Source organism: Panonychus citri, unplaced genomic scaffold (genome assembly GCF_014898815.1).
Source record: "Panonychus citri isolate SS breed McGregor unplaced genomic scaffold, ASM1489881v1 Contig00136, whole genome shotgun sequence".
In the NCBI taxonomy this organism is placed as follows: domain Eukaryota; kingdom Metazoa; phylum Arthropoda; class Arachnida; order Trombidiformes; family Tetranychidae; genus Panonychus; species Panonychus citri.
The window spans coordinates 678,394-699,868 of NW_026515541.1; the positions used below are offsets into that span (position 1 = coordinate 678,394).

Sequence of the window (21,475 nt, forward strand, 5' to 3'; positions counted from 1 at the left end):
AAATTATGAACCCAATCAATCAAATTAAATATCATTTGAATTAAATTGTCTGATCAATCATTGATTATTATTATTTAATTAGTTTGTAACCTAACCAAACACACAAATAAAACCCTCAGCAACTTTTTTCCAATGAAAAATTTAAAATTAACGTAAAATCAAAAAGCAATTAGATTTAATTTAGTTGAAAATTCAAGAATAACAATGAAGACAACATTTGTTATGATTTATTGATTGACTGGATTAATTATGATCTAAGATACTGATGATCAGAGATTAATGTTTAACTGTTGATTAGTTAAACCCAGTTGATCGAATAAATAAGTATAAATATGGTCTTAGTAAAAATAAGATGAGCAATTGAATCAAGTATATCAACTAATCATGTTAGCCTCGTTCATTTTATTAACTTTGCTCATTAATTTCCACCTCGATGAAGCTTGTTTCATCACTAATTGTCCACCCGGAGGGAAAAGATCTCATGGTGACATTTACCATATGAGAGAAGTGAGTTAATTGTTTTGTTCTTGGTTGTAATTTCATTAATTTAATTGTTTTCATTCAATTATTTCAACAGTGTCTTCGTTGTGGTCCAGGTAACAAAGGTCATTGTGTCAATTCAAATGTTTGTTGTGGTTCAGACTTTGGGTGTTTAATTAACAATCAGTATTCGGATCCATGTAGAGTTGAAAATTTCATTCCGATCCCATGTAAAGTCCCTGGTAAACTCTGTTCATCAGGTCAAGGAGTCTGTGTTTCCAATGGGATCTGTTGTAGTTCAGGTAAATTGTTACAATTTAAAGTTAATAATTTTGACTTTTAATGCTTTCCCTCTCCCTCTCTTGATCATTTTAATTGTTTCCTAAATTTCAGGCGGATGTTTTAATGATTTAACCTGTGAAAATGATACACCAACTAACGATGAATCAATTCAACGTATCATTGATTCACAATCTTCCCATACAATACAAATTTAATCGTTCCAATGATCATTATAATAGCACATTAAATTTGTGTAATTTTGTTCATCGTATCAGATGGGACTTGATTCGCAATTTAAATGAAATGTGCTCCGAATGCGACTTGATGTCCAATTTTTCACTCGACTGGGAAAACAACCAAAGTTACTGAGGTACTATAATAACCAACTTAAAATGCCACCTTGATCAGTGTAATAAGATAAACAATAATAACACAAAAATTAATTTCAAATTCACACTTAAAGTTAATCAAATTAAAATTTATCAAGGGCGAAAAAAGTAAAACTTTCCTGTTTCCCGAAACGATGAATTCCAATTCATCGAAGCCCCTGAAGTCGCTGTTAAAACTTGCAATAAAAATACACCATTGTAACTAAACTCAACACTTGAAAGGAAGAAATTAAGTTCTCCGTCTTCATGTATTATTGGCTTGACAACCAAACTTGAATTTATCTTTTTGGGGAAAGGAACTGGAACTAAGAATGAATTTTAGCTATGGAGAAGAAAAAAATTCGAATTGTTTGACCTTGAATTGATTAGAATCGAAAAAAAATGATTTAGCTTAATTGTAAACTATTTTTGGTAGATTTGTTCGATCAACTAAATAGAAACCAATTTGCAATTTGATTGATGTTTCAATTGTATTAATAGTTGATCTGTTGATAGGAATCATTATTTTTCCAAGTGAATTAACTGTTGATCAACTTCGAATAACTTAGTTAGTCTTAATTTAGAAATTGAAAATATTATCAAGGTTGTGTTTCGCCCATAATCTTAAGAGAATTGTTGTTTAAATTGTTCAAATTATTCGGAGACAATATTGTCGATTAGTTCGGAAATACCCTGAGGGCATTTTCTGCTGATTGATGTTAGATTTGTCTACGCAACGAAAAACACTAATCATCCTTGGTGACATTTTAATAATCATTAAGAATCTGATTAGATTAACTCGTAAGTAATTAACGTGAGCACAATAGGAATCATTTAGTTGATTGAATCAGCAGATCTCGTTTATATAATCAAAATAAAACAATTATGACAATACAAGCCAATTCATTGATTGTTTAATTTTTTTTGCTAACCATCATCTCCACTTTGTGTGTCTTGATTTATAATCAATCGTGTAACATAAATCACGTCAATCAGATTAGTTAATTATGATTAGTTAACTTGATCAACTATGATGATTAATTGTGACGACTAGTGTATATGTGTACAACATCTGTATGATCAACAGTCTTGACAACAGAGTAAATAATATCGTGTATTGATGAGATGGATGAAATTAAGATTAATTAATCAATGATCAATTAGCATCGAAGGAAATCATAATAATTAAATCGTCAAAAGGCCAAAGTTTTATCCGAATCCAGTTTCGAGGTAAATTGAGCATAATGTAAATTGTTGAAGATAAAATCGGTTGATCGTCAAACTTTGTGCAGTCTATTGATTAAAAAATGTTGTTTGATCTCGAGTAATTTAAGAGGAACCAAAGATTCATCGGATAGACTGGTACAAAGATCTTTCTTGCTTAATTGTGATGTGATTGAATATCTTTTCGATTTCCATGCTCGTAACAATTTAACGTACTCATAGGCTTTGTCGGTCTCTCCGGTTCTCGTATAAATCCTGATGATTCCTTGATAATCAAATTCGAGGCCAATATAAGCACCGCCGAAAACTTTGATACCAATGTCAATCGCTTTGAGATAATAACTTTCCGCCTGCGGATACATTTCCATGTCGTAACTGTACAATGAGGCCAAAAATCCGTATGATTGTGCGACCTCATAATCATCTTTACCGAGACACTTTTCTTTAATTTCAATAGATCGTAATTGTAACATTTCCGATTCTTCATATCGGTGCATCGTTTGGTACAATCGACCTAAATTAGAGTAATTTTTGGCCGTTTGAAGATTCTCCTCGCCCAAAATATTTCGAGATATTTTAAGCGCTTCTCGGTGAAGTTGATTGGCCTCCATTAGCATCTCCGTTTTACCGACTATGTCCACATTATCGATGGCCATCTCTTCAATGATTAACGCTTTTATCCTAAACACATTGATAAGTAGATGGTGTTCCTTTGGTAATAGCGTTTCTAATGACATTTTGGCGAGTTCAATGTGATACAAACAAAGGTCAAAATGGCCTGTTGAATATTCTTGAATATAATAAGCGAAAGCTAATTCTTGACGTGAAAGTGCAAGAGGTAAATTTATACATTGTTCCGTTAATGTGTGAAGGCCAAAATACTGTTTACGAAAGTTGACTGAATTCAGATAAAATTTAACTGATTGTACATGCATATCGATATTGTGATAATAATAGCCCATGGTCATGAAAAGATCACCAATGATTGGATGGAAATTATTAATCTGAGAGAAGTCACATTTCTCGTTCAATTTGAACAGCTCTTTACAGGTCAAAAGCACTTGTCGTAATAGGAAATCGGCTATTTCAAAGTCTCTCTTAATGGTACAACATTTAGCAGCGGTCAACATGATATCAATTACTGAAATTCTGGGAGTACTTTTGGTTAAATATGACATTGATTGGCAACTCCATTTGTAGGCCTCTTTATATAGACTCTGAGCAGTAAATAAACAGGCAAATTGATTGTAAACTTGAGCAAGATCAAATCTATCAGGTAAATTGGCATAATTTTTTTCATCAATCAGGGTAACCATTTCTTCATATAATTGATTGGCTTCTTTGAAACGTGAATAACCAACGAGAGCTGCTAATAAACGAGTCTTAATCCTAAAAATCCAGGATTCAACGATTATCTCATTTGTATCAATCTCATTGAGATGTAATTTAAGGCTTGATGATAAAATCTTCTCAGCATCAACATACCAACCAGCTTCAATTAAGAAACCAGCCAAAGAATAAGCTCTTTGCATTAATTGATCGATTCAATTCACTCTACATTGAAAGATCGCGAACATTAAGTCTTGCAAATCCCATCGGGAGTATCGTCGATTCTGATACAAGATCAATAATCAAAGGATCAGAAATTTTCGAGTATCAATTCTTATTCACCTTAAAGAGATCATATTCTCAACCTAAATGTTTGATTCTCTTTGAAGGTAATAATGTTAAAATTGGTAAAAAACGTCGTTGGAAACGAGCCAAAGTGATCAACACTATTCGCTCAAGTTTACCTCATGATTGCGCTGTTATTGGGATCGACGCTCATTATGGGATAATTGGTGAAGATTCAGAGTCAACATTAAGCCGATACAAAGACCCGATGACAATAAGCTATGATTTATGTGGCCTATTTGGTATCTCTTGTTTCATGCTACCCAAATACGAAGGTGTGACAATAACAATCTTCGAACGGGCAACCGATGAATTAGAGGAAGATTTTAATTTTCCCGATGATGTTAAAGCGGTCATACTTTTCTCATCTGGGGTTGGTCATCATGGTAATTATTTGGCCCATTCTCAGGTTGATGCGATTTTTGACCATTTTCAGGGTCAACTGGCCTTGGGTGGAGCTCAGGTCAATGATAAACTGGTCACTAGACAACCGACTGTCCTTTACTATTCCGATGACACGGCCAACTTTTACTTTATCAACAGACCTCCACCTTATAATTCAATGTTTAATCCAAAGAAAATGTCACTCATTGGAATACAATTCAGTGGATCAAATTGTTCAGCAGCAAGTTTATCAATCGATTCATTGGTTTCAAATGATTATAATGACGGTGATTTGATTATGAAAGAATTGGCCCACATTGAGGCGACACTGATTGAATTTAGGTCCAACCTAACATTTGCTTGTGTAGGTGGCAAACAAATGCATTATTAATCAGTGAAGAAATGTTACTTCGATCTCGAAATGGTCTCAGAATTTTTCTGCCTCGAAGGAAACTTGGAAAAGGCTTTCAATTGTTACATTTAGATTGTTGATTACCTCTAATTAATATGTTTTTCTACTTTAAATTATTTGCTGTACATGTTTCATTCCTAATCATCAACAATACAACTCATTTTAAATTATTCCATAAAATTGTCCTTGTCTAAAATAAATATCCAATTTGCATTGAGGTTCTAAAGAAAATTAACAAAAACAATTAGCACCAATTGAGCAAATATACTTGAGACTCGTACGATCCTTGGTGAATTCTGGTTCAGAGGCGCTCGGTTATAAACTGTCAATACTTGACATTTACACTTCTACGTAGATCTTGTTAACAAACAATTAATCATTTCCATAAAATAAAATTTTATTTGATCAATCTCTATACGACTAAATTAACTAATCTAGTTTGATATACAATATGTAAAAATACAATATAATACATTAAATATGTAAAAGCTCATAAGGTTAGTGTTAATCACGACTAATTGTGGTAATTAACTAATAATTGTCTTTATTGTTGAAAGGATCTTACACCCAAAAATGAATACGATGCGTTGACTAGATGTAAAAAATCATTGTCACCCAGTAAATTAAATAGAGCAATTGAGATTTGTTCTGATCCTGACCTCTATCAAAAAGCACAGAAGGTAAAGTACAACAATCAACTAATTTTCGAGTAAATTGCTCAAGATTCGAGACTAATTGAGATTTGATCGTTTATTGTTTATCAATTAAGGCACAAAAATGTACCGAACAAGTTGGAATTTTCAAAAGATTGGTGTGACGACTGTGAATGAGGAAGACAGACTTAAACTGAAAGAATGTCTTGCATAAGAATAGTGATTGGCGATATTATCGGTATCGATAAATATCATCGATATTTTTGTGTCGACTTATCATCGATATAATAAAAAATACTCGTTGAATAGGATAAGCTAACTCGCTTAATTGTAAGCTTGAAACCTCATGTAAACAACTTTTTCTGGTGTATTTTTTATGTATTAAATGATAATTAGCTTTTAAAACAAAGTTAATTAGAATCATTCGATTAATGTTTAACAAGCATTATAAACTTTTAGCAAATAGAAAAGATCGCAAATAATCGAAGTCGATTGAAACTGAGATTTCTCACGAAAATTTTTCTTTCAACTAATGATGAATCCATTCAACACATTTTTCATTCATTTTTTTGTATGAAAAACTCATTGAAAATCTTGAAGCTTGTCAGGTTAGTAGCAATCACGACAAGATGTGACAACTAACTAATCATCATCTTAATTGTTAGAAGATTAATCTCTCTCAAGATGAGTACAATTCTGTGATGAAATGTCAAAAACTCAGTACAAATGATGAAGTAATTAAATCTTGTCCTGATCTTGAAGCTTACGTAAAAAAAGTCGAACAGGTAAAGTACAACAATTAACTAATTGTCGAGTGAATTGTGGAAGTTTATTTAGCGACTAATTGAAATGTGTTTTGAACAATCAAGACCGAAAATTGTTTCCATCAAATGGGTATTAATAAGAATAATCTTGATATGACTGAGGTGAGGATTGGATTAATTGTTAGATGTGGATTTTTGCTTACAATTTATTTAATTAATTGGTATCTTTTATCGTTTTAGGAATGCATAGGAAAAGTTGTAGCTTCAATTGTAGGATTGTTGATAGATTTTCATTTATTAGATTACACTCTAGTACCCACTTAAGTTTTTTATTTGCACTTTGGTGCGATGATTTAACATCTGACTGTAGGGTAAGTGCTACAGCTCCTCTTGTAGAGGAAAGTTGTTCACGACAACTTGAGGGTAGGGAAATTACAATAGATTTGGTTTACAAATTATTAGGTAAAAACAAAAGAAAATTTATAAATTATATTAATTGACTGGTGGTTAGTTTGATTGTCCAAAGGTCCAATTTGATGATTGTAAATAAGTACCAAGGGTTGAGGTGGAAGTGGAGATGAGGTCCAAATAAGTTTAACTCATTAGGTATGATACGAAGAAAAGGAGAAAATAAAATTAGGATTTCAATCTTTTAAAATGTGAAAACACTTATTTTGATTATAAATGTGAGGTAATTTTAATCAATTTATTTAATTGTATTTAAAGTATAAAATTTAAAGTATAATATTTAAAGTATGAGTTAGAGAAAAGAAAGTTGTATCAAATTACCAACAAAACTTACCAAGAGAACAAAAATGGTTGAAGTTATTACGACGCAACAAGAGTCTCAGTTTTAAGAGTAACAAAAAACAACTGAAGTAACTGTTGAACTATCGTGATTTTGGTACCAACTTGATCCGTGTGACAAGATAAACAATAATAACATGAAATTAAATTTTTAATTCACAGGTAAAGTTAATTAAATTAAAGTTTATCAGGAGCGATAAAACGGTCGTCTTCATGACTAAGCGCCCTCTTGTTATGACCGTTTTCACTATCGCCATCTAATGGTTACATAAATAGAAAAAGAAACATAAGATTACCAAACGATTAGTTAATTTCTCTTGTTGTTCAATATGATTATTTAGTTAAAATGAGTAAATTAGTGATTTCTAACAAATTAAATATTCTAAATCAAATTGATTCTGGTGTTTCTCAGTGTGAATTAGCTTCAGATTTTTCTGTCAGTCAAGCAGCGATTTCGAAGATCAATAAGAAACGTTCAGACTATCATGCTCTCAGCGAAAATTACCAACAAAAATGTCGACTACCAAATAAAAATACAACAACAATGGATAACAGCATTCATGAATTTGTTTCTCAAGCAAATATCAAAGGCTTTTCAATAAAACCATCGAATCATAAAAGCAAAGGCAATTTCAATTTCAGATAGAGAAGGTAACAAATTCAAAGCAAGTAATAATTGGTTTTCTAAGATGAAGAAAAGGGTTAATTTTTCTTATAACAAAGCCAGAGGAGAAGCCAAATCAGCTGATTTAGATCAAGTAAATAATTGGTTTGAAAATGAATTACCAAAGATAATCAATGATCATCCAGGTTATGATATTTTTAACGCTGATGAGACAGGTCTCCAATTCAAAGCGAATGACCAGAAATCATATTATACCGAAGGTGCAGATAAACATGATGTATTATTATAATCGGTAAGATCTTAGTTATGATCGCACTGGTGTGGCTTAAGTTAGCAGCAAAGTTGAAATCTAATTTACTGAGCTAATTAATGTAACTAATTAACTAATCGTTTGGCTGGTTTTGTTTTGTTAGATTAGGTTAGGTTAGGTGTCACTCGTAAACGGGTTAATCGATTGTAAGGATTAAATAGAAACGAATGATTAATGAATTATAAACCCTATCAATCAATTTGAATATCGTTTGGATCAAATTGTCTGATCACTCATTGGCTATTAGTCTAAATATTTTATCAAAGTTAGTAATTTAAATTTCATTTAGTTAAATTTAACTAACCAACTAACTAACAACAATTGAAATTAAATACAATTTAAAATTATCTAAAATAGAAAGTAAAGTCAGACCGCAATTAGATATGATTTAATTGAAGAATCAAAGGGTAACAATTATAAAAATATTTGTGATGATTTATTGTTTGACTGGATTAATTATGATCCTAGATAATAATGCTCAGAGATTAACGATTAACTGTTGATTAGTTAAGTCCAGTTGATGGAGTTGAGTGAGAAACAATTGGCAAGTATAAATATTGTTTCGGCAACAATTAGATGAGCAATCGAATTAAGTGAATCATGTTGGTCTCGTTCATTTTATTAACTTTCCTCGCTAATTTCCACCTCGATGAAGCTTGTTTCATCACTAATTGTCCACCCGGAGGAAAAAGATCTCATGGTGACATTGACCATATGAGAGAAGTGAGTTGATTGTTTAGTTCTTGATTGTAATTTTATTAATTTAATTGTTTTCATTCAATTATTTCAACAGTGTCTTCGTTGTGGTCCAGGTAACAAAGGTCATTGTGTCGCTTCAAATGTTCGCTGTGGTTCAGGCTTCGGATGTTTAATTAACAATCACTATTCAGCCCCATGTAGAGACGAAAATTTCATGTCGATCCCATGTAAAGTTCCTGGAAAACTCTGTTCATCAGGTCAAGGAATCTGTTGTAGTATTTCGCGCTATTTCTTAAATTCAATATTTGCACTGAATTGATTAACCATGGATGAGAAAGATAAATCAGCGGTGACCAGAATCGCTTAAAATGAGCTTATACTGAACAATATATTCATTCATCTGGACCAGAAGAGCCTTGACCAGTGCCTTTCAGTTTGTCGTCAATGGCATTATTTGGCAAAATCTGTCGATCGATCAAAGAGGAAAATTTTCCAAATAATCTCAGTCTTTCTAATTGATCGATTCAATTCACTTTACATTGAAAGATCGCGAACATTAAGTCTTGCAAATCCCATCGGGAGTATCGTCGATTTTGATACAAGATCAATAATCAAAGGACCAGAAATTTTCGAGTATCAATTCTTATTCACCTTAAAGAGATCATATTCTCAACCTAAATGTTTGATTCTCTTTGAAGGTAATAATGTTAAAATTGGTAAAAAACGTCGTTGGAAACGAGCCAAAGTGATCAACACTATTCGCTCAAGTTTACCTCATGATTGCGCTGTTATTGGGATCGACGCTCATTATGGGATAATTGGTGAAGATTCAGAGTCAACATTAAGCCGATACAAAGACCCGATGACAATAAGCTATGATTTATGTGGCCTATTTGGTATCTCTTGTTTCATGCTACCCAAATACGAAGGTGTGACAATAACAATCTTCGAACGGGCAACCGATGAATTAGAGGAAGATTTTAATTTTCCCGATGATGTTAAAGCGGTCATACTTTTCTCATCTGGGGTTGGTCATCATGGTAATTATTTGGCCCATTCTCAGGTCGATGCGATTTTTGACCATTTTCAGGGTCAACTGGCCTTGGGTGGAGCTCAGGTCAATGATAAACTGGTCACTAGACAACCGACTGTCCTTTACTATTCCGATGACACGGCCAACTTTTACTTCATCAACGGACCTCCACCTTATAATTCAATGTTTAATCCTAAGAAAATGTCACTCATTGGAATACAATTCAGTGGATCAAATTGTTCAGCAGCAAGTTTATCAATTGATTCATTGGTTTCAAATGATTATAATGACGGTGATTTGATTATGAAAGAATTGGCCCACATTGAGGCGACACTGATTGAATTTAGGTCCAACCTAACATTTGCTTGTGATACAATCGGCTCATGTAATGAGTCAATCGCATTTCTATTTTTTAATTTTGATTCTTATCGTCGTTATGTTAATCATACTAATGATGTTAATTCAGGAGTTTCCATTTTCCATAAAGTCTTTCCAAAAACCCATATAACGGGTGTCCTTTGTCACGCTCAATATCAACACAATTACACAAAAAACCAGATGAATCAAGAAAATCTTCAACAATTAGATTATCAGCTGAAACAAATGGACATTAATCTCAATTTAACTAATCAATCATTAACTAAATCAGATGAATCGAAATCAACAAATACAAGCTTATTACCATCTCCACAAGGTATTGCTAGTTTTGTGATCATAAACATACAAAAATAAAAGTACAAAATCTACTAAATAACAAAGTTAATCAAAAATGCTTAACTTGCCATTAATTATAATCGATTTGTCATTTCAAGCCAAACTTGGATTCGAAAGGTTCATGATAATCAACACAATGGACATTTTCGCGAATATTTTCATTAAAAATGAATTTTCCTCCCAGACCAAGATTTAAATGAGGGTTCTATTTTATTTTTCCATGTTCGTGATGCCAGAACAAAATAAAGATGAACTAAAGGTCCTCAGACCCATAATCCGTCCAAACGGCTTTAATTTTGTATTTAAGATTTCCATTCGTCGCCATGAAATCGATGCATTAATTTTTTCTGGTCGATTCTTTTTGGCATAAAATTTACAATCCATGCATACCCAAGCTATGAGTTTTTTGGCTTTTTTTTCGTAGAGAGTCGCGTTGAGAACATCGTGGCCGGACGAATTTCGGAAGTTAAAATCCCCCGCGGCCACTAAACTGCCGACAGGTTCGTGCTTATAGACGTTAGCATCTTCTCCGCTGGTTACCATCCTAATAAGAGTTAAACGCACGCAGGCCAGAAAAGACGAATTGTAACGAAAATGGGTAAGGCTCAAGATTCGGACATATCCTGAGCCTTATCCCTATTTCTTTAATTAATTACAGTTGCAATATCTTTTATCCTGTTAGTATCACACAGAGCAGGCTGAAAATCAATTGCTGATATCTAGAATTTCACGTTGTTTAATTCTAGATTATTGCCCTAAAATACATATTCAATTTGCATTGAGGTTCCAAAGAAAATCAACAAAAACAATTAGCACCAATTGAGTAAATATGCTTGAGACACGTACGATCCTTGGTGAATTCTGGCTCAGAGGCGCTCGGTTATAAACTATTAATACTTGACATTTACACTTCTACGTACATCTTGTTTACAATTAATTAATCATTTAAATAAATAAAATTTTTATTTGATCAGTCTTGATACGACTAAATTATCTAATCTAGTTTGATATAAAAGTACAAATTGATTACAGTCAAGTACCTGAAATTGTCAGTACCTAAATTTTATTAGTTAAGCCCCTTTTTGGGCATATAGAGAGGCTTATACGGCGCCTTTCTTGAAACCGTTACAAGTTTTTGTTACATTTTTAATTTTTTTTGAGAAATTACAGTTTAATCAGAGGGTGGGCAAGTCGGGATTGAACCCGTGTCATCGTAGACAAGAGTCCACGACACTAACCAATTGGCTAGCAATTCTACCTAAAACTGTCCACCAATCGTAGCTCCATGTATCGAACTGGAACTAGCCCCCATTGAATTAATTAGAGCGAATATTTTTTTTCTTGATTGAATCTCATCAAAATAATTTAAGAAAATTAAAATTATCATTTTCATGACAATTTCTAAGTGTTTAGAGGATTAGTTCAAGTAAAATATTTTTTTGATCAAAATGATTGATTAATTTACACCCCTTTCAAATCGCCCGCCCTTCGAATAATCCGTACAAAAGGGGGTAATTTTAGGTACTTGACTGTAATACATTTGTCATAAAATTTTTAAAATCAGTTTAACAACGACAATCATCATGATTAGATCAATTGTGTTCGTTATCTTAATTGTTAATTCATTTTCTTTAATCAATTGTGATGAAAACCTAACCAATCCATTTTTGATTTATACTAACTTTTGTTCAATGGTGAAAAACTCTACAATAGCACCTATTGAGAGTTTGTGTATATCTTACGTTGGACTTGCAAAAACTCTTGAGGTTAGTGCTAATCACGACTTATTGTGGTAATTAACTAATAATTGTTTTTATTGTTTAAAGGATCTATCGCCCAAAAATGAGTACGATTTGTTGACCGATTGCAAAAAAACACTTCCACCCAGTGAATTAAATGAAGTAATTAAGTCTTGTTCTGAGCCTCACTCGGAAGCGTCCATAAATAAGGTACAACAATCAACTAATTTTCGAGTAAATTGCTCAAGGTTCGAGGCTAATTTAAATGTGATCGTTTATTTTTTATCAATTAAGGGAGCAGACTGCGTCAAGAAACTTGGTTATTCCAAGAAGTTTTTGAGTAAGAAGCCGTTGGATGCAATCCTTTCTATTAAAAAGACTCCTCAATTACGCGATTGCGTTAAAAATAATTAGTAACCTAATCAACAGTAATTTTCAAACTTTATTTGTTTTTCTCTCTCTCTCTCTCTTTCTCTTGATTCAATGATTTAACCTGTGAAAGTGATACACCAACTAACGATGAATCAATTCAACGTATCTTTGATGCACAATCTTCACATACAAGTCAAATTTAATTGTTCCAATAATTATGATATAATATTAAAACACGTTAATTGAAATTTTTCTTCAATTTTGTTTGTTCGCAAACATTCAACCAAACGTATGGTAAACAATTAAGGATTTAACTCAATTTTCACTTCAAATATAAAAAAATTCATTCTATCATTTCACATAATTTAAATTTCTCTTTTAATCCAGTTTACTTGTTTAGATTTGATTGGCAAGGAAAAAAATTTAATTCTCTAGTCTGTATTTCGCGCTATTTCAATATTTGGACTGATACTTTAAGTTACTATCGAGGTTAATAGAGTTTTTGAAGATTATCTAATTTTCATTACTTAAGCATCGTTATTTTAATAGTTCAAGATGTTCATGACTCTTTAACCAAATGTACTGGGTGACAAATTGATTCCCACAATCTTTTTTTTGAAATTGCCGCTTTATTACTTTGACAATCGAGCTAATATTTCATAGGTGGACCAAAGGGTCAAAAGGAAATTGTTTGCGAGTAAAAAATAATTTTTGAAAATTTTAACCAAAATGCATGTATTAGACCGTTGAGTTAATTTACATAAATGTCTCGCCCATTGAAAATCAATGGAAAATTCGAAATTTTTTTTACCTCTAAACAAATTTCCTTTTAGTTGATCATCAACCTCAGAAAATCTTATAACAAAAAAACAAGTAATGAAAAAGTTATTCAAAAAAAAGATTGTGGGAATCAATTTGTCACCCAGTATTAATAATAAACTATTGCTGCTCAGTATAAATGATGACAGAATTTCGGTTTGTTCTGCTCTTGAAGACCCTGCAGAAAAATTACAGCAGGTAAAGTAAAACAATTAACGGATATACTTCCGAATACTAATGATATGCAGGTTGAACACAAATAGCGATAGATTATCGTATATATCTGAATGCATTCGATGTATTTAATCAACCGATTAACGACAGAAATTTAAACCAACAACTGTTTTCTAATGAAAAATTAGGTTAAAAAAACGGTTTAGCGAAAAAAAAATCAGCTTTGAGTGAAAATGTTGAACTGACATACACTTGTATCGCCTTACCTAATAATATCGAAGTGCTCATGAAAGTTTTCGTAATTCATGTTTGGTTTGCTCTTCCGTTCACCCCACCGGCGGGCGACCTCATCCGGATCCGTTAATTTGAACTCTCCATTGTTACCCTCCCAAGCGATACAATTTGAATTACTGTCCGATAAAAGTTCAAGTAAAAATTGCCACAATTGAATTTGTCCACTACCTGTTAATCAGATTGACATTGGAAAAGATTAACTGATTTTAACAATCAACAATTTATAACATGCCATTGAAAAGTAAACTAATTAATTTAACTTTTACGTATTCAAATCCAATTCATGCTAATTGATTAAGACAAAGTTAGGATATTGTATGAATCTAAATTGATTGTGAACAATTAATTATGGATCATGATTAAATTTTCCAAGTGAATTGTTGATTGGAAAATAAAATATATGAATAGTCTTAATTTAGAAATTGTAAAATATTATCAAGGCTGGATTTCGCCCATGCTAATCTTAAGAGAATTGTTTAAATTGTTCAAATTATTCGGAGACAATATTGTCGATTAGTTCAGAAATACCCTGAGGGCATTTTCTGCTGATTGATGTTAGATTTGAAAATTCCGTCTACGCTAAAAACTAATCATCCTTGGTGACATTTCAATAATCATTAAGAATCTGATTAGATTAACTCGTAAGTAATTAACGAAAGCACAATAGGAATCATTTAGTTAATTGAATCAGCAGATCTCGTTTATATAATCAAAATAAAACAATTATGACAATACAAGCCAATTCATTGATTGTTTAATTTTTTTTGCTAACCATCATCTCCACTTTGTGTGTCTTGATTTATAATCAATCGTGTAACATAAATCACGTCAATCAGATTAGTTAATTATGATTAGTTAACTTGATCAACTATGATGATTAATTGTGACGACTAGTGTATATGTGTACAACATCTGTATGATCAACAGTCTTGACAACAGAGTAAATAATATCGTGTATTGATGAGATGGATGAAATTAAGATTAATTAATCAATGATCAATTAGCATCGAAGGAAATCATAATAATTAAATCGTCAAAAGGCCAAAGTTTTATCCGAATCCAGTTTCGAGGTAAATTGAGCATAATGTAAATTGTTGAAGATAAAATCGGTTGATCGTCAAACTTTGTGCAGTCTATTGATTAAAAAATGTTGTTTGATCTCGAGTAATTTAAGAGGAACCAAAGATTCATCGGATAGACTGGTACAAAGATCTTTCTTGCTTAATTGTGATGTGATTGAATATCTTTTCGATTTCCATGCTCGTAACAATTTAACGTACTCATAGGCTTTGTCGGTCTCTCCGGTTCTCGTATAAATCCTGATGATTCCTTGATAATCAAATTCGAGGCCAATATAAGCACCGCCGAAAACTTTGATACCAATGTCAATCGCTTTGAGATAATAACTTTCCGCCTGCGGATACATTTCCATGTCGTAACTGTACAATGAGGCCAAAAATCCGTATGATTGTGCGACCTCATAATCATCTTTACCGAGACACTTTTCTTTAATTTCAATAGATCGTAATTGTAACATTTCCGATTCTTCATATCGGTGCATCGTTTGGTACAATCGACCTAAATTAGAGTAATTTTTGGCCGTTTGAAGATTCTCCTCGCCCAAAATATTTCGAGATATTTTAAGCGCTTCTCGGTGAAGTTGATTGGCCTCCATTAGCATCTCCGTTTTACCGACTATGTCCACATTATCGATGGCCATCTCTTCAATGATTAACGCTTTTATCCTAAACACATTGATAAGTAGATGGTGTTCCTTTGGTAATAGCGTTTCTAATGACATTTTGGCGAGTTCAATGTGATACAAACAAAGGTCAAAATGGCCTGTTGAATATTCTTGAATATAATAAGCGAAAGCTAATTCTTGACGTGAAAGTGCAAGAGGTAAATTTATACATTGTTCCGTTAATGTGTGAAGGCCAAAATACTGTTTACGAAAGTTGACTGAATTCAGATAAAATTTAACTGATTGTACATGCATATCGATATTGTGATAATAATAGCCCATGGTCATGAAAAGATCACCAATGATTGGATGGAAATTATTAATCTGAGAGAAGTCACATTTCTCGTTCAATTTGAACAGCTCTTTACAGGTCAAAAGCACTTGTCGTAATAGGAAATCGGCTATTTCAAAGTCTCTCTTAATGGTACAACATTTAGCAGCGGTCAACATGATATCAATTACTGAAATTCTGGGAGTACTTTTGGTTAAATGTGACATTGATTGGCAACTCCATTTGTAGGCCTCTTTATATAGACTCTGAGCAGTAAATAAACAGGCAAATTGATTGTAAACTTGAGCAAGATCAAATTTATCAGGTAAATTGGCATAATTTTTTTCATCAATCAGGGTAACCATTTCTTCATATAATTGATTGGCTTCTTTGAAACGTGAATAACCAACAAGAGCTGCTAATAAACGAGTTTTAATCCTAAAAATCCAGGATTCAACGATTATCTCATTTGTATCAATCTCATTGAGATGCAATTTAAGGCTTGATGATAAAATCTTCTCAGCATCAACATACCAACCAGCTTCAATTAAGAAACCAGCCAAAGAATAAGCTCTTTGCATTAATTGAACTCGTAACTTCCTATGGTAATTAATTTGCTCGAAATTTGATCTGGTCGCCTTTTCCACCCTCATTGTGATCTCCTTACTTATCGCTCTAGTTAAAAATCCAGTTAGATTGAGGCCTTCGTCCATTAACCGTTGTACCAACATGTGAAGTGTTTGACCTTTATTGTAAACCAGGAGATTGAGAAAATTGGTTAAATTTGTAAGATAATCATTCAAATCGGTCCATCGTTCATTCATAAACATCTCAAGGTACAGATCAAGTTGTACATTAACAGGTAAACAATGAATATTGGGTTGAAATTTATCCAAACTGGAGACTATTGATTTTACACATAGAGTGTACATCTTGGTACCACAATCGTAAACGCTATTTGAATAAGATGGCGACGGCGATAATGGACAATTTATTTCGACAGCAGGAAGGTAAATGTTTTTATTGTTATTGCCCTCCAATTGGAACATAATTCAAGCACCAGGTCAAAGGAATAAAAATAAAAGGGTCAACAAGGAGAAGAGAAAACAAAAAATTCTTAACACTGAAAAGGTTTTCCTTTCACAATGGTCACTTTTGGGACGCGAAGAAAACACAATTCAAGGTATTCATTTATCACAGAGAAACACTAGAAGAAGATGAAGATGATGATGGAAATTCAGGTAAAATAGAAAAGAAAATGCGAAAGTAAATCAATTTTTGTTTTGTTCTTTTGTTGATTGAGAAACAAATCTGAGGCCTAAAGACCATCAAGTTCCTCAAGGGCTACTTGTTGGTGGAGAAAAACAATTCAACTGATTGAGTTAATTTCTTTTCTCCTTTTTTCCTTCTCTTCTTTAATTCTACCTTGAACAGTTGAACAACTTAACTGTAATTAAGGTAAAAATAAGATTGGAAAAAGGGATAAACCAATTTACTCAAATCTCTTTCTTTCTCTTTCTTTATCTGTCATTCTCTTTATCCTTTACTCTGTCTTTTCATTTCTCTCAATTAGTTGATTGTGATTAAGCGCGTAGATTAAACGACATAGAACATTTTTAATTGTTGGTTTCATTTTTTTCCATTGTAATTATAATCGTGGAATTGTGATTCTCATAAATTGTTCACCTTCTCTCTCAATTGATATTCATTCAAATTCTCATCTCATGTTATTGTTTTGATTTTGTTTCGTTTCCATTTCCATTCCTATTTCCTGATTGTTTGACTTTCGATGTTAATTGTTTGGTTAATCAGCTGATCTCAATTCACCTTATTATTAATTTCACTCAATAACAATTTTATTGTTCAACTAATTGTTACCTTTCTCATCGGATCATTGAGCTTTCCCTTTTTGACTTTTGGTTAAATTACAATTAAGTTGATTGTTAGAAAATTAAAATCATTGATAATTTAATTACATTTGAATGGTTTTAACATTTCATTCAGTTGAATCTTTGTTTCAACAATTTAATTCAGTTCATTAAGAGTTTTTTTTCTGCTTCAGATTAACTTTAATTATATTAATAAATATATGAGTTAATTAGGGATTACAATTTGGGTTGATTATCTTGATGACATAAAATTAAGTTTCTAAATCAAAAGTATGTCATTATGTTGATGAAAAGTTAATCAAGAGTTAGAAACAATGATTAACTTAAATTGTTATCAAATTGACGATCGAGTGAAAGTCAAAGTACACAAATTATGAGATAATTTAGTTAATTGTCAAGGTAATCAGAGTTATTACTCTAATAGTAACGATGAAGAAACTTGAGATTATCGTTTATCTTTTAGATTTGTTCAATGTCGAGACTGGTCAATGTCCAGCATATTCAGCTGACCACTAAGATACTTTGTCTTCTGACCAATTGACCCTCCGGGCATATTCAAAGAAGCTGCATGGTCAACCAGAAAAGCCTCTTGATTGTCATCAATTGTTGGGTCAAAAGGTTCGGGTACATTGGTTTGCATCACTCCTGTTGTGGTCAAGCAAAAGGGATAAGTGACTTTTTTTTATTCGCTGTCAAAGTTAATTGTTTTGTTTACCTGATAATCCAATGGAACTGGGATCATACACATGGAATCGTCCATCTTGTTTATCGTTACTTGAATCAATTCTACTCAGAGATTCATATTGATCCTGGTCAAGGTTCTGATGGTAAACTGTGTCACCGTCCATCTTGTGTTTCCTTGTCTCTGTAAACGAAATCCCTTCGCTCGCAATTGTGTCCACTGTTTGGTTCGCCCAATCATTTGGTTCCGTTAGAGTTGATTTTGAACGAGAACTGGTCAATGGTAACGATTTAGGTCCACCAGCAATCAAATGACTCCCCGATAGTTTAACTGAATTACCAAACAAACGGACGGGTAACATTTTGTTTTTCTTACTTTTTCTCGCCTCAAATGCACTTTAATTAACTAATTGTGAATGATGGTCAACACAGTTGATGGTCAGTTTATTATTTACTATTCGACGGGAAGATTTATGTGATAGAAAGAGAGAAAGAGAGAGAGAGAGAGAGAGAAGGAGAGAGAGCTTGAAGAAATTAACAATCTCGTTTGCTGATCACTCGGTGAGCGAATGATCAACCAACAGAGTTGATTAAGAAAACAAGAAAATTAAGAATGGAAATGATCAACCACATGACTTTTAATTCCTTGTCTGATTATTTGAGTCTCTCAGATAAATTTCATCGGTAATTTAATCACAATCAAGGTTCTTGGTAAACTGTTTGTACAAGTTGATAATTGTCTCGGTCAAATTGGTAATGTTTACAACATGATTGAATCATGTTAAAAATAATCCGCTGATTGTTAATTGTAAGCTTCATGCTCTGATCATGAGATTGCAACAATTTAGTAAATTCAATGACTTTAACCAGAAAACTTTAATGGACCTCATCTCAACCTCTTTACAATTAAAAAAAACTACTTTTAAATGTCAACCATTTATTTTTACTTAAATTGCTTCAGGCATTGAATCTGCCCCAACAATTAGATTAATTATCTCATAAATAGAGATACACTAATAAACAAATCATTTCATCTTTTAGATTTTTTTCCAATCACATCAATCAATTATCGAGATTATTTGTTTACAAATGTTTCAATTCGTCGTGAATTAAATAATTTTAATGAATTGAAATAATGATTATACCATTTAAAATGATTAGAGATGATTAAGACAAGATTAAAGTTCTAAGGAAAATTAAACAAAATGATTGATTGTAAAAACTAAACAGAAAAATTGATTTGATTGATAGTTGATGATCAACTTGCAATGGAAGAATTAAATTAATGTTGTTCAATTGGTTTTGATTGTTAAAAAAAATGCTGATATGTTGAGATTAATGTTCATCTTGATTGTGATAATTAGTCGATTATTATCTCGGGACAATTAATCAGCTACTGAGTCTAAACATTTCTCATAATCGTTTACAGCTATTGAAGCTTTTCGTCTTAAATTGTTAACCCTTTCCTCTTGGCGTTTGATTTCCTCGTCGGTGATCACAATTGGAGCAATTAAGGGCTGCCTTGGATCGATAAATACACCAGGATTTTTATCGAGAACACTTCGAGCCGCTGTTTGTCCAGTTATCGGTTTCACGTGAAGATGTAAAGCCGTGGCCACACTACGAAGAGCTGTATCATTACCGACATTTGGTCCAACGGGTTTCATGTTTTTGGGTAAATCGAAATTCTCATAAAATTCTTGATTAGAATAAGTAGCTCTCAGACCTTCTAAACGTTTCTCCCAAAATACTTGTTTGGGTTTATCATTTGATCCATGTTTCAAATCGTGTTTACATTTATTTCCAGTGTGAGTTTTTATAATGGTAACTGGTTGTTTACAGATCGCAGCGGTTCGTCTAACGGGTAGAGATGATCCAAAATCATTAATTCTAACACCTTTTATGTTATCTTTCAGATTCTTATTCTTCCGTAACAATAAAGCGTTTATTTTACCCGTTCGATAATCAAAGCTCGTTAAATCAACAGAATCTCCAAGGTATTTGGCCAGTTGAGGTTTACTTCGGAATTTAGTTCCATCCGGACTATAATATAGTAAATTAAAAAGAATTAGCGATTAAATTGAATTTGGAAAATGTAAATGGAATTAAATCAACTCGAGAAATAAAAATAAACAATAACAATTGAAAAGATTCAATGTTTACCTGTAGTAATAGACTTCGGTCTTTCCAGTCGATAATCCGGTCTTCCGAGAGACCTCTTCGCGTTTCCAGCCTTCAGGTAATACCTTACATTCCATTGAGATTCCTTTATTAATTTATAATTCTCATTAATAATGAGAAATATGATTAATTGATTAATCAAAATTAGTAAATTTTTTTTCCAAATGTCAATAAACAGAACATATGTTCGTATCGAGTGCTGCCATCTATTGGTCGATAATCTCAATTGTTAAGTTCTCGTTGTTACATGAAAATCGCAGATGATAATGGCCTCAAGTTTTGTTTCCTTGCGAGATTCGAGTACAAATGGACTTAATCATCTTGTGATTTTACACTCAGTTGGCAAATTTTGTCTTAATTACTCTCAATTAACACTGTTTATTTCAAAAGTACAAATAAAACTCGAAAACATTGTCACTGATTCTGTGATAAAACTTTAATTGTCAAAGGGAATTTTATCAACTTCAGCCCGAAAGAATAAAATCAAATGATATTAATTTCTTAATTTAACGATTTCTTGATGTTCTGCAGTCGACTAATTGAGAGTTGGATCCATAGTCTATGGTGGATGTAATTGTGATTAGTCGATTAGAATTTTCAATTGTAACATAATTTTCATATTTAAGCCTTTTGATAATTTTAGCAGACAACCAGTTTACTTAAATGAAGTTAACTGTTAATTGCAATTATCTAGTTAAGTTTGAATTTGGATTCCCGAAAGTTAAAATGAATTCATTTTTGTTTGCTTTAATTGTCACAATTTCTTCATTATCTTTGATTGATTAACTGCTCGAACTTGGTTATGATTTCAGAGATTGTCATCAATCGAGGTTCTAATCCCGATTAGACAATTATCTTCATGTTGATGATAAAATTTTCGTT

General features: G+C 32.3%; 9 protein-coding genes and 1 long non-coding RNA gene across 11 annotated transcripts; 6 read left to right on the forward strand and 4 right to left on the reverse strand.

Annotated features, from left to right (window-relative positions):
* Positions 1-174: 174 nt before the first annotated feature.
* On the forward strand, positions 175-1,218 carry LOC128392236 (neurophysin 1-like). Its single transcript, XM_053352228.1, has 3 exons — positions 175-507; positions 578-782; positions 874-1,218. The coding sequence occupies exons 1-3, from the start codon at positions 385-387 to the stop codon at positions 975-977; spliced, it is 432 nt and encodes a 143-aa protein (XP_053208203.1). The 5' UTR covers positions 175-384; the 3' UTR covers positions 978-1,218.
* Positions 1,219-1,963: 745 nt separating this feature from the next.
* LOC128392385 (amyloid protein-binding protein 2-like) lies at positions 1,964-3,888 on the reverse strand. Its single transcript, XM_053352402.1, has one exon. The coding sequence runs from the start codon at positions 3,884-3,886 to the stop codon at positions 2,408-2,410; it is 1,479 nt and encodes a 492-aa protein (XP_053208377.1). The 5' UTR covers positions 3,887-3,888; the 3' UTR covers positions 1,964-2,407.
* LOC128392460 (uncharacterized) lies at positions 3,889-4,818 on the forward strand (the record flags this gene model as incomplete). Its single annotated transcript, XM_053352488.1, has 1 exon — positions 3,889-4,818. A coding segment is annotated over one exon (915 nt), but the record flags the coding sequence as incomplete, so codon positions are not given.
* A 470-nt stretch (positions 4,819-5,288) lies between these two features.
* Positions 5,289-5,825, forward strand: LOC128392418 (uncharacterized). Its single transcript, XR_008325993.1, has 3 exons — positions 5,289-5,321; positions 5,382-5,504; positions 5,594-5,825. It is a non-coding gene; the product is annotated as an uncharacterized LOC128392418 (long non-coding RNA).
* Positions 5,826-8,432: 2,607 nt separating this feature from the next.
* On the forward strand, positions 8,433-9,068 carry LOC128392401 (vasotocin-neurophysin VT 1-like). Its single transcript, XM_053352424.1, has 2 exons — positions 8,433-8,706; positions 8,777-9,068. The coding sequence occupies exons 1-2, from the start codon at positions 8,584-8,586 to the stop codon at positions 8,999-9,001; spliced, it is 348 nt and encodes a 115-aa protein (XP_053208399.1). The 5' UTR covers positions 8,433-8,583; the 3' UTR covers positions 9,002-9,068.
* LOC128392461 (uncharacterized) lies at positions 9,050-10,462 on the forward strand (the record flags this gene model as incomplete). Its single annotated transcript, XM_053352489.1, has 1 exon — positions 9,050-10,462. A coding segment is annotated over one exon (1,398 nt), but the record flags the coding sequence as incomplete, so codon positions are not given.
* A 928-nt stretch (positions 10,463-11,390) lies between these two features.
* Positions 11,391-12,843, forward strand: LOC128392400 (uncharacterized). 2 transcript variants are annotated; one of them, XM_053352423.1, is made up of 3 exons: positions 11,391-12,195; positions 12,256-12,378; positions 12,463-12,836. In XM_053352423.1, exons 1-3 carry the CDS (start codon positions 12,013-12,015, stop codon positions 12,580-12,582), a joined length of 426 nt encoding a protein of 141 aa, XP_053208398.1. In that variant the 5' UTR covers positions 11,391-12,012; the 3' UTR covers positions 12,583-12,836. The 2 variants fall into 2 exon arrangements, with proteins under 2 accessions (XP_053208398.1, XP_053208397.1); XM_053352422.1 differs by having other exon boundaries at positions 12,256-12,843.
* A 1,666-nt stretch (positions 12,844-14,509) lies between these two features.
* On the reverse strand, positions 14,510-17,370 carry LOC128392223 (amyloid protein-binding protein 2-like). Its single transcript, XM_053352210.1, has one exon. The coding sequence runs from the start codon at positions 16,889-16,891 to the stop codon at positions 14,945-14,947; it is 1,947 nt and encodes a 648-aa protein (XP_053208185.1). The 5' UTR covers positions 16,892-17,370; the 3' UTR covers positions 14,510-14,944.
* A 519-nt stretch (positions 17,371-17,889) lies between these two features.
* LOC128392225 (uncharacterized) lies at positions 17,890-18,979 on the reverse strand. The gene is made up of 2 exons (XM_053352212.1): positions 18,447-18,979; positions 17,890-18,376 (listed from the first exon to the last, which is right to left on the reverse strand). The coding sequence occupies exons 1-2, from the start codon at positions 18,772-18,774 to the stop codon at positions 18,201-18,203; spliced, it is 504 nt and encodes a 167-aa protein (XP_053208187.1). The 5' UTR covers positions 18,775-18,979; the 3' UTR covers positions 17,890-18,200.
* A 508-nt stretch (positions 18,980-19,487) lies between these two features.
* On the reverse strand, positions 19,488-20,780 carry LOC128392224 (methyl-CpG-binding domain protein 2-like). Its single transcript, XM_053352211.1, has 2 exons — positions 20,576-20,780; positions 19,488-20,455 (listed from the first exon to the last, which is right to left on the reverse strand). Exons 1-2 carry the CDS (start codon positions 20,668-20,670, stop codon positions 19,798-19,800), a joined length of 753 nt encoding a protein of 250 aa, XP_053208186.1. The 5' UTR covers positions 20,671-20,780; the 3' UTR covers positions 19,488-19,797.
* Positions 20,781-21,475: the final 695 nt, after the last annotated feature.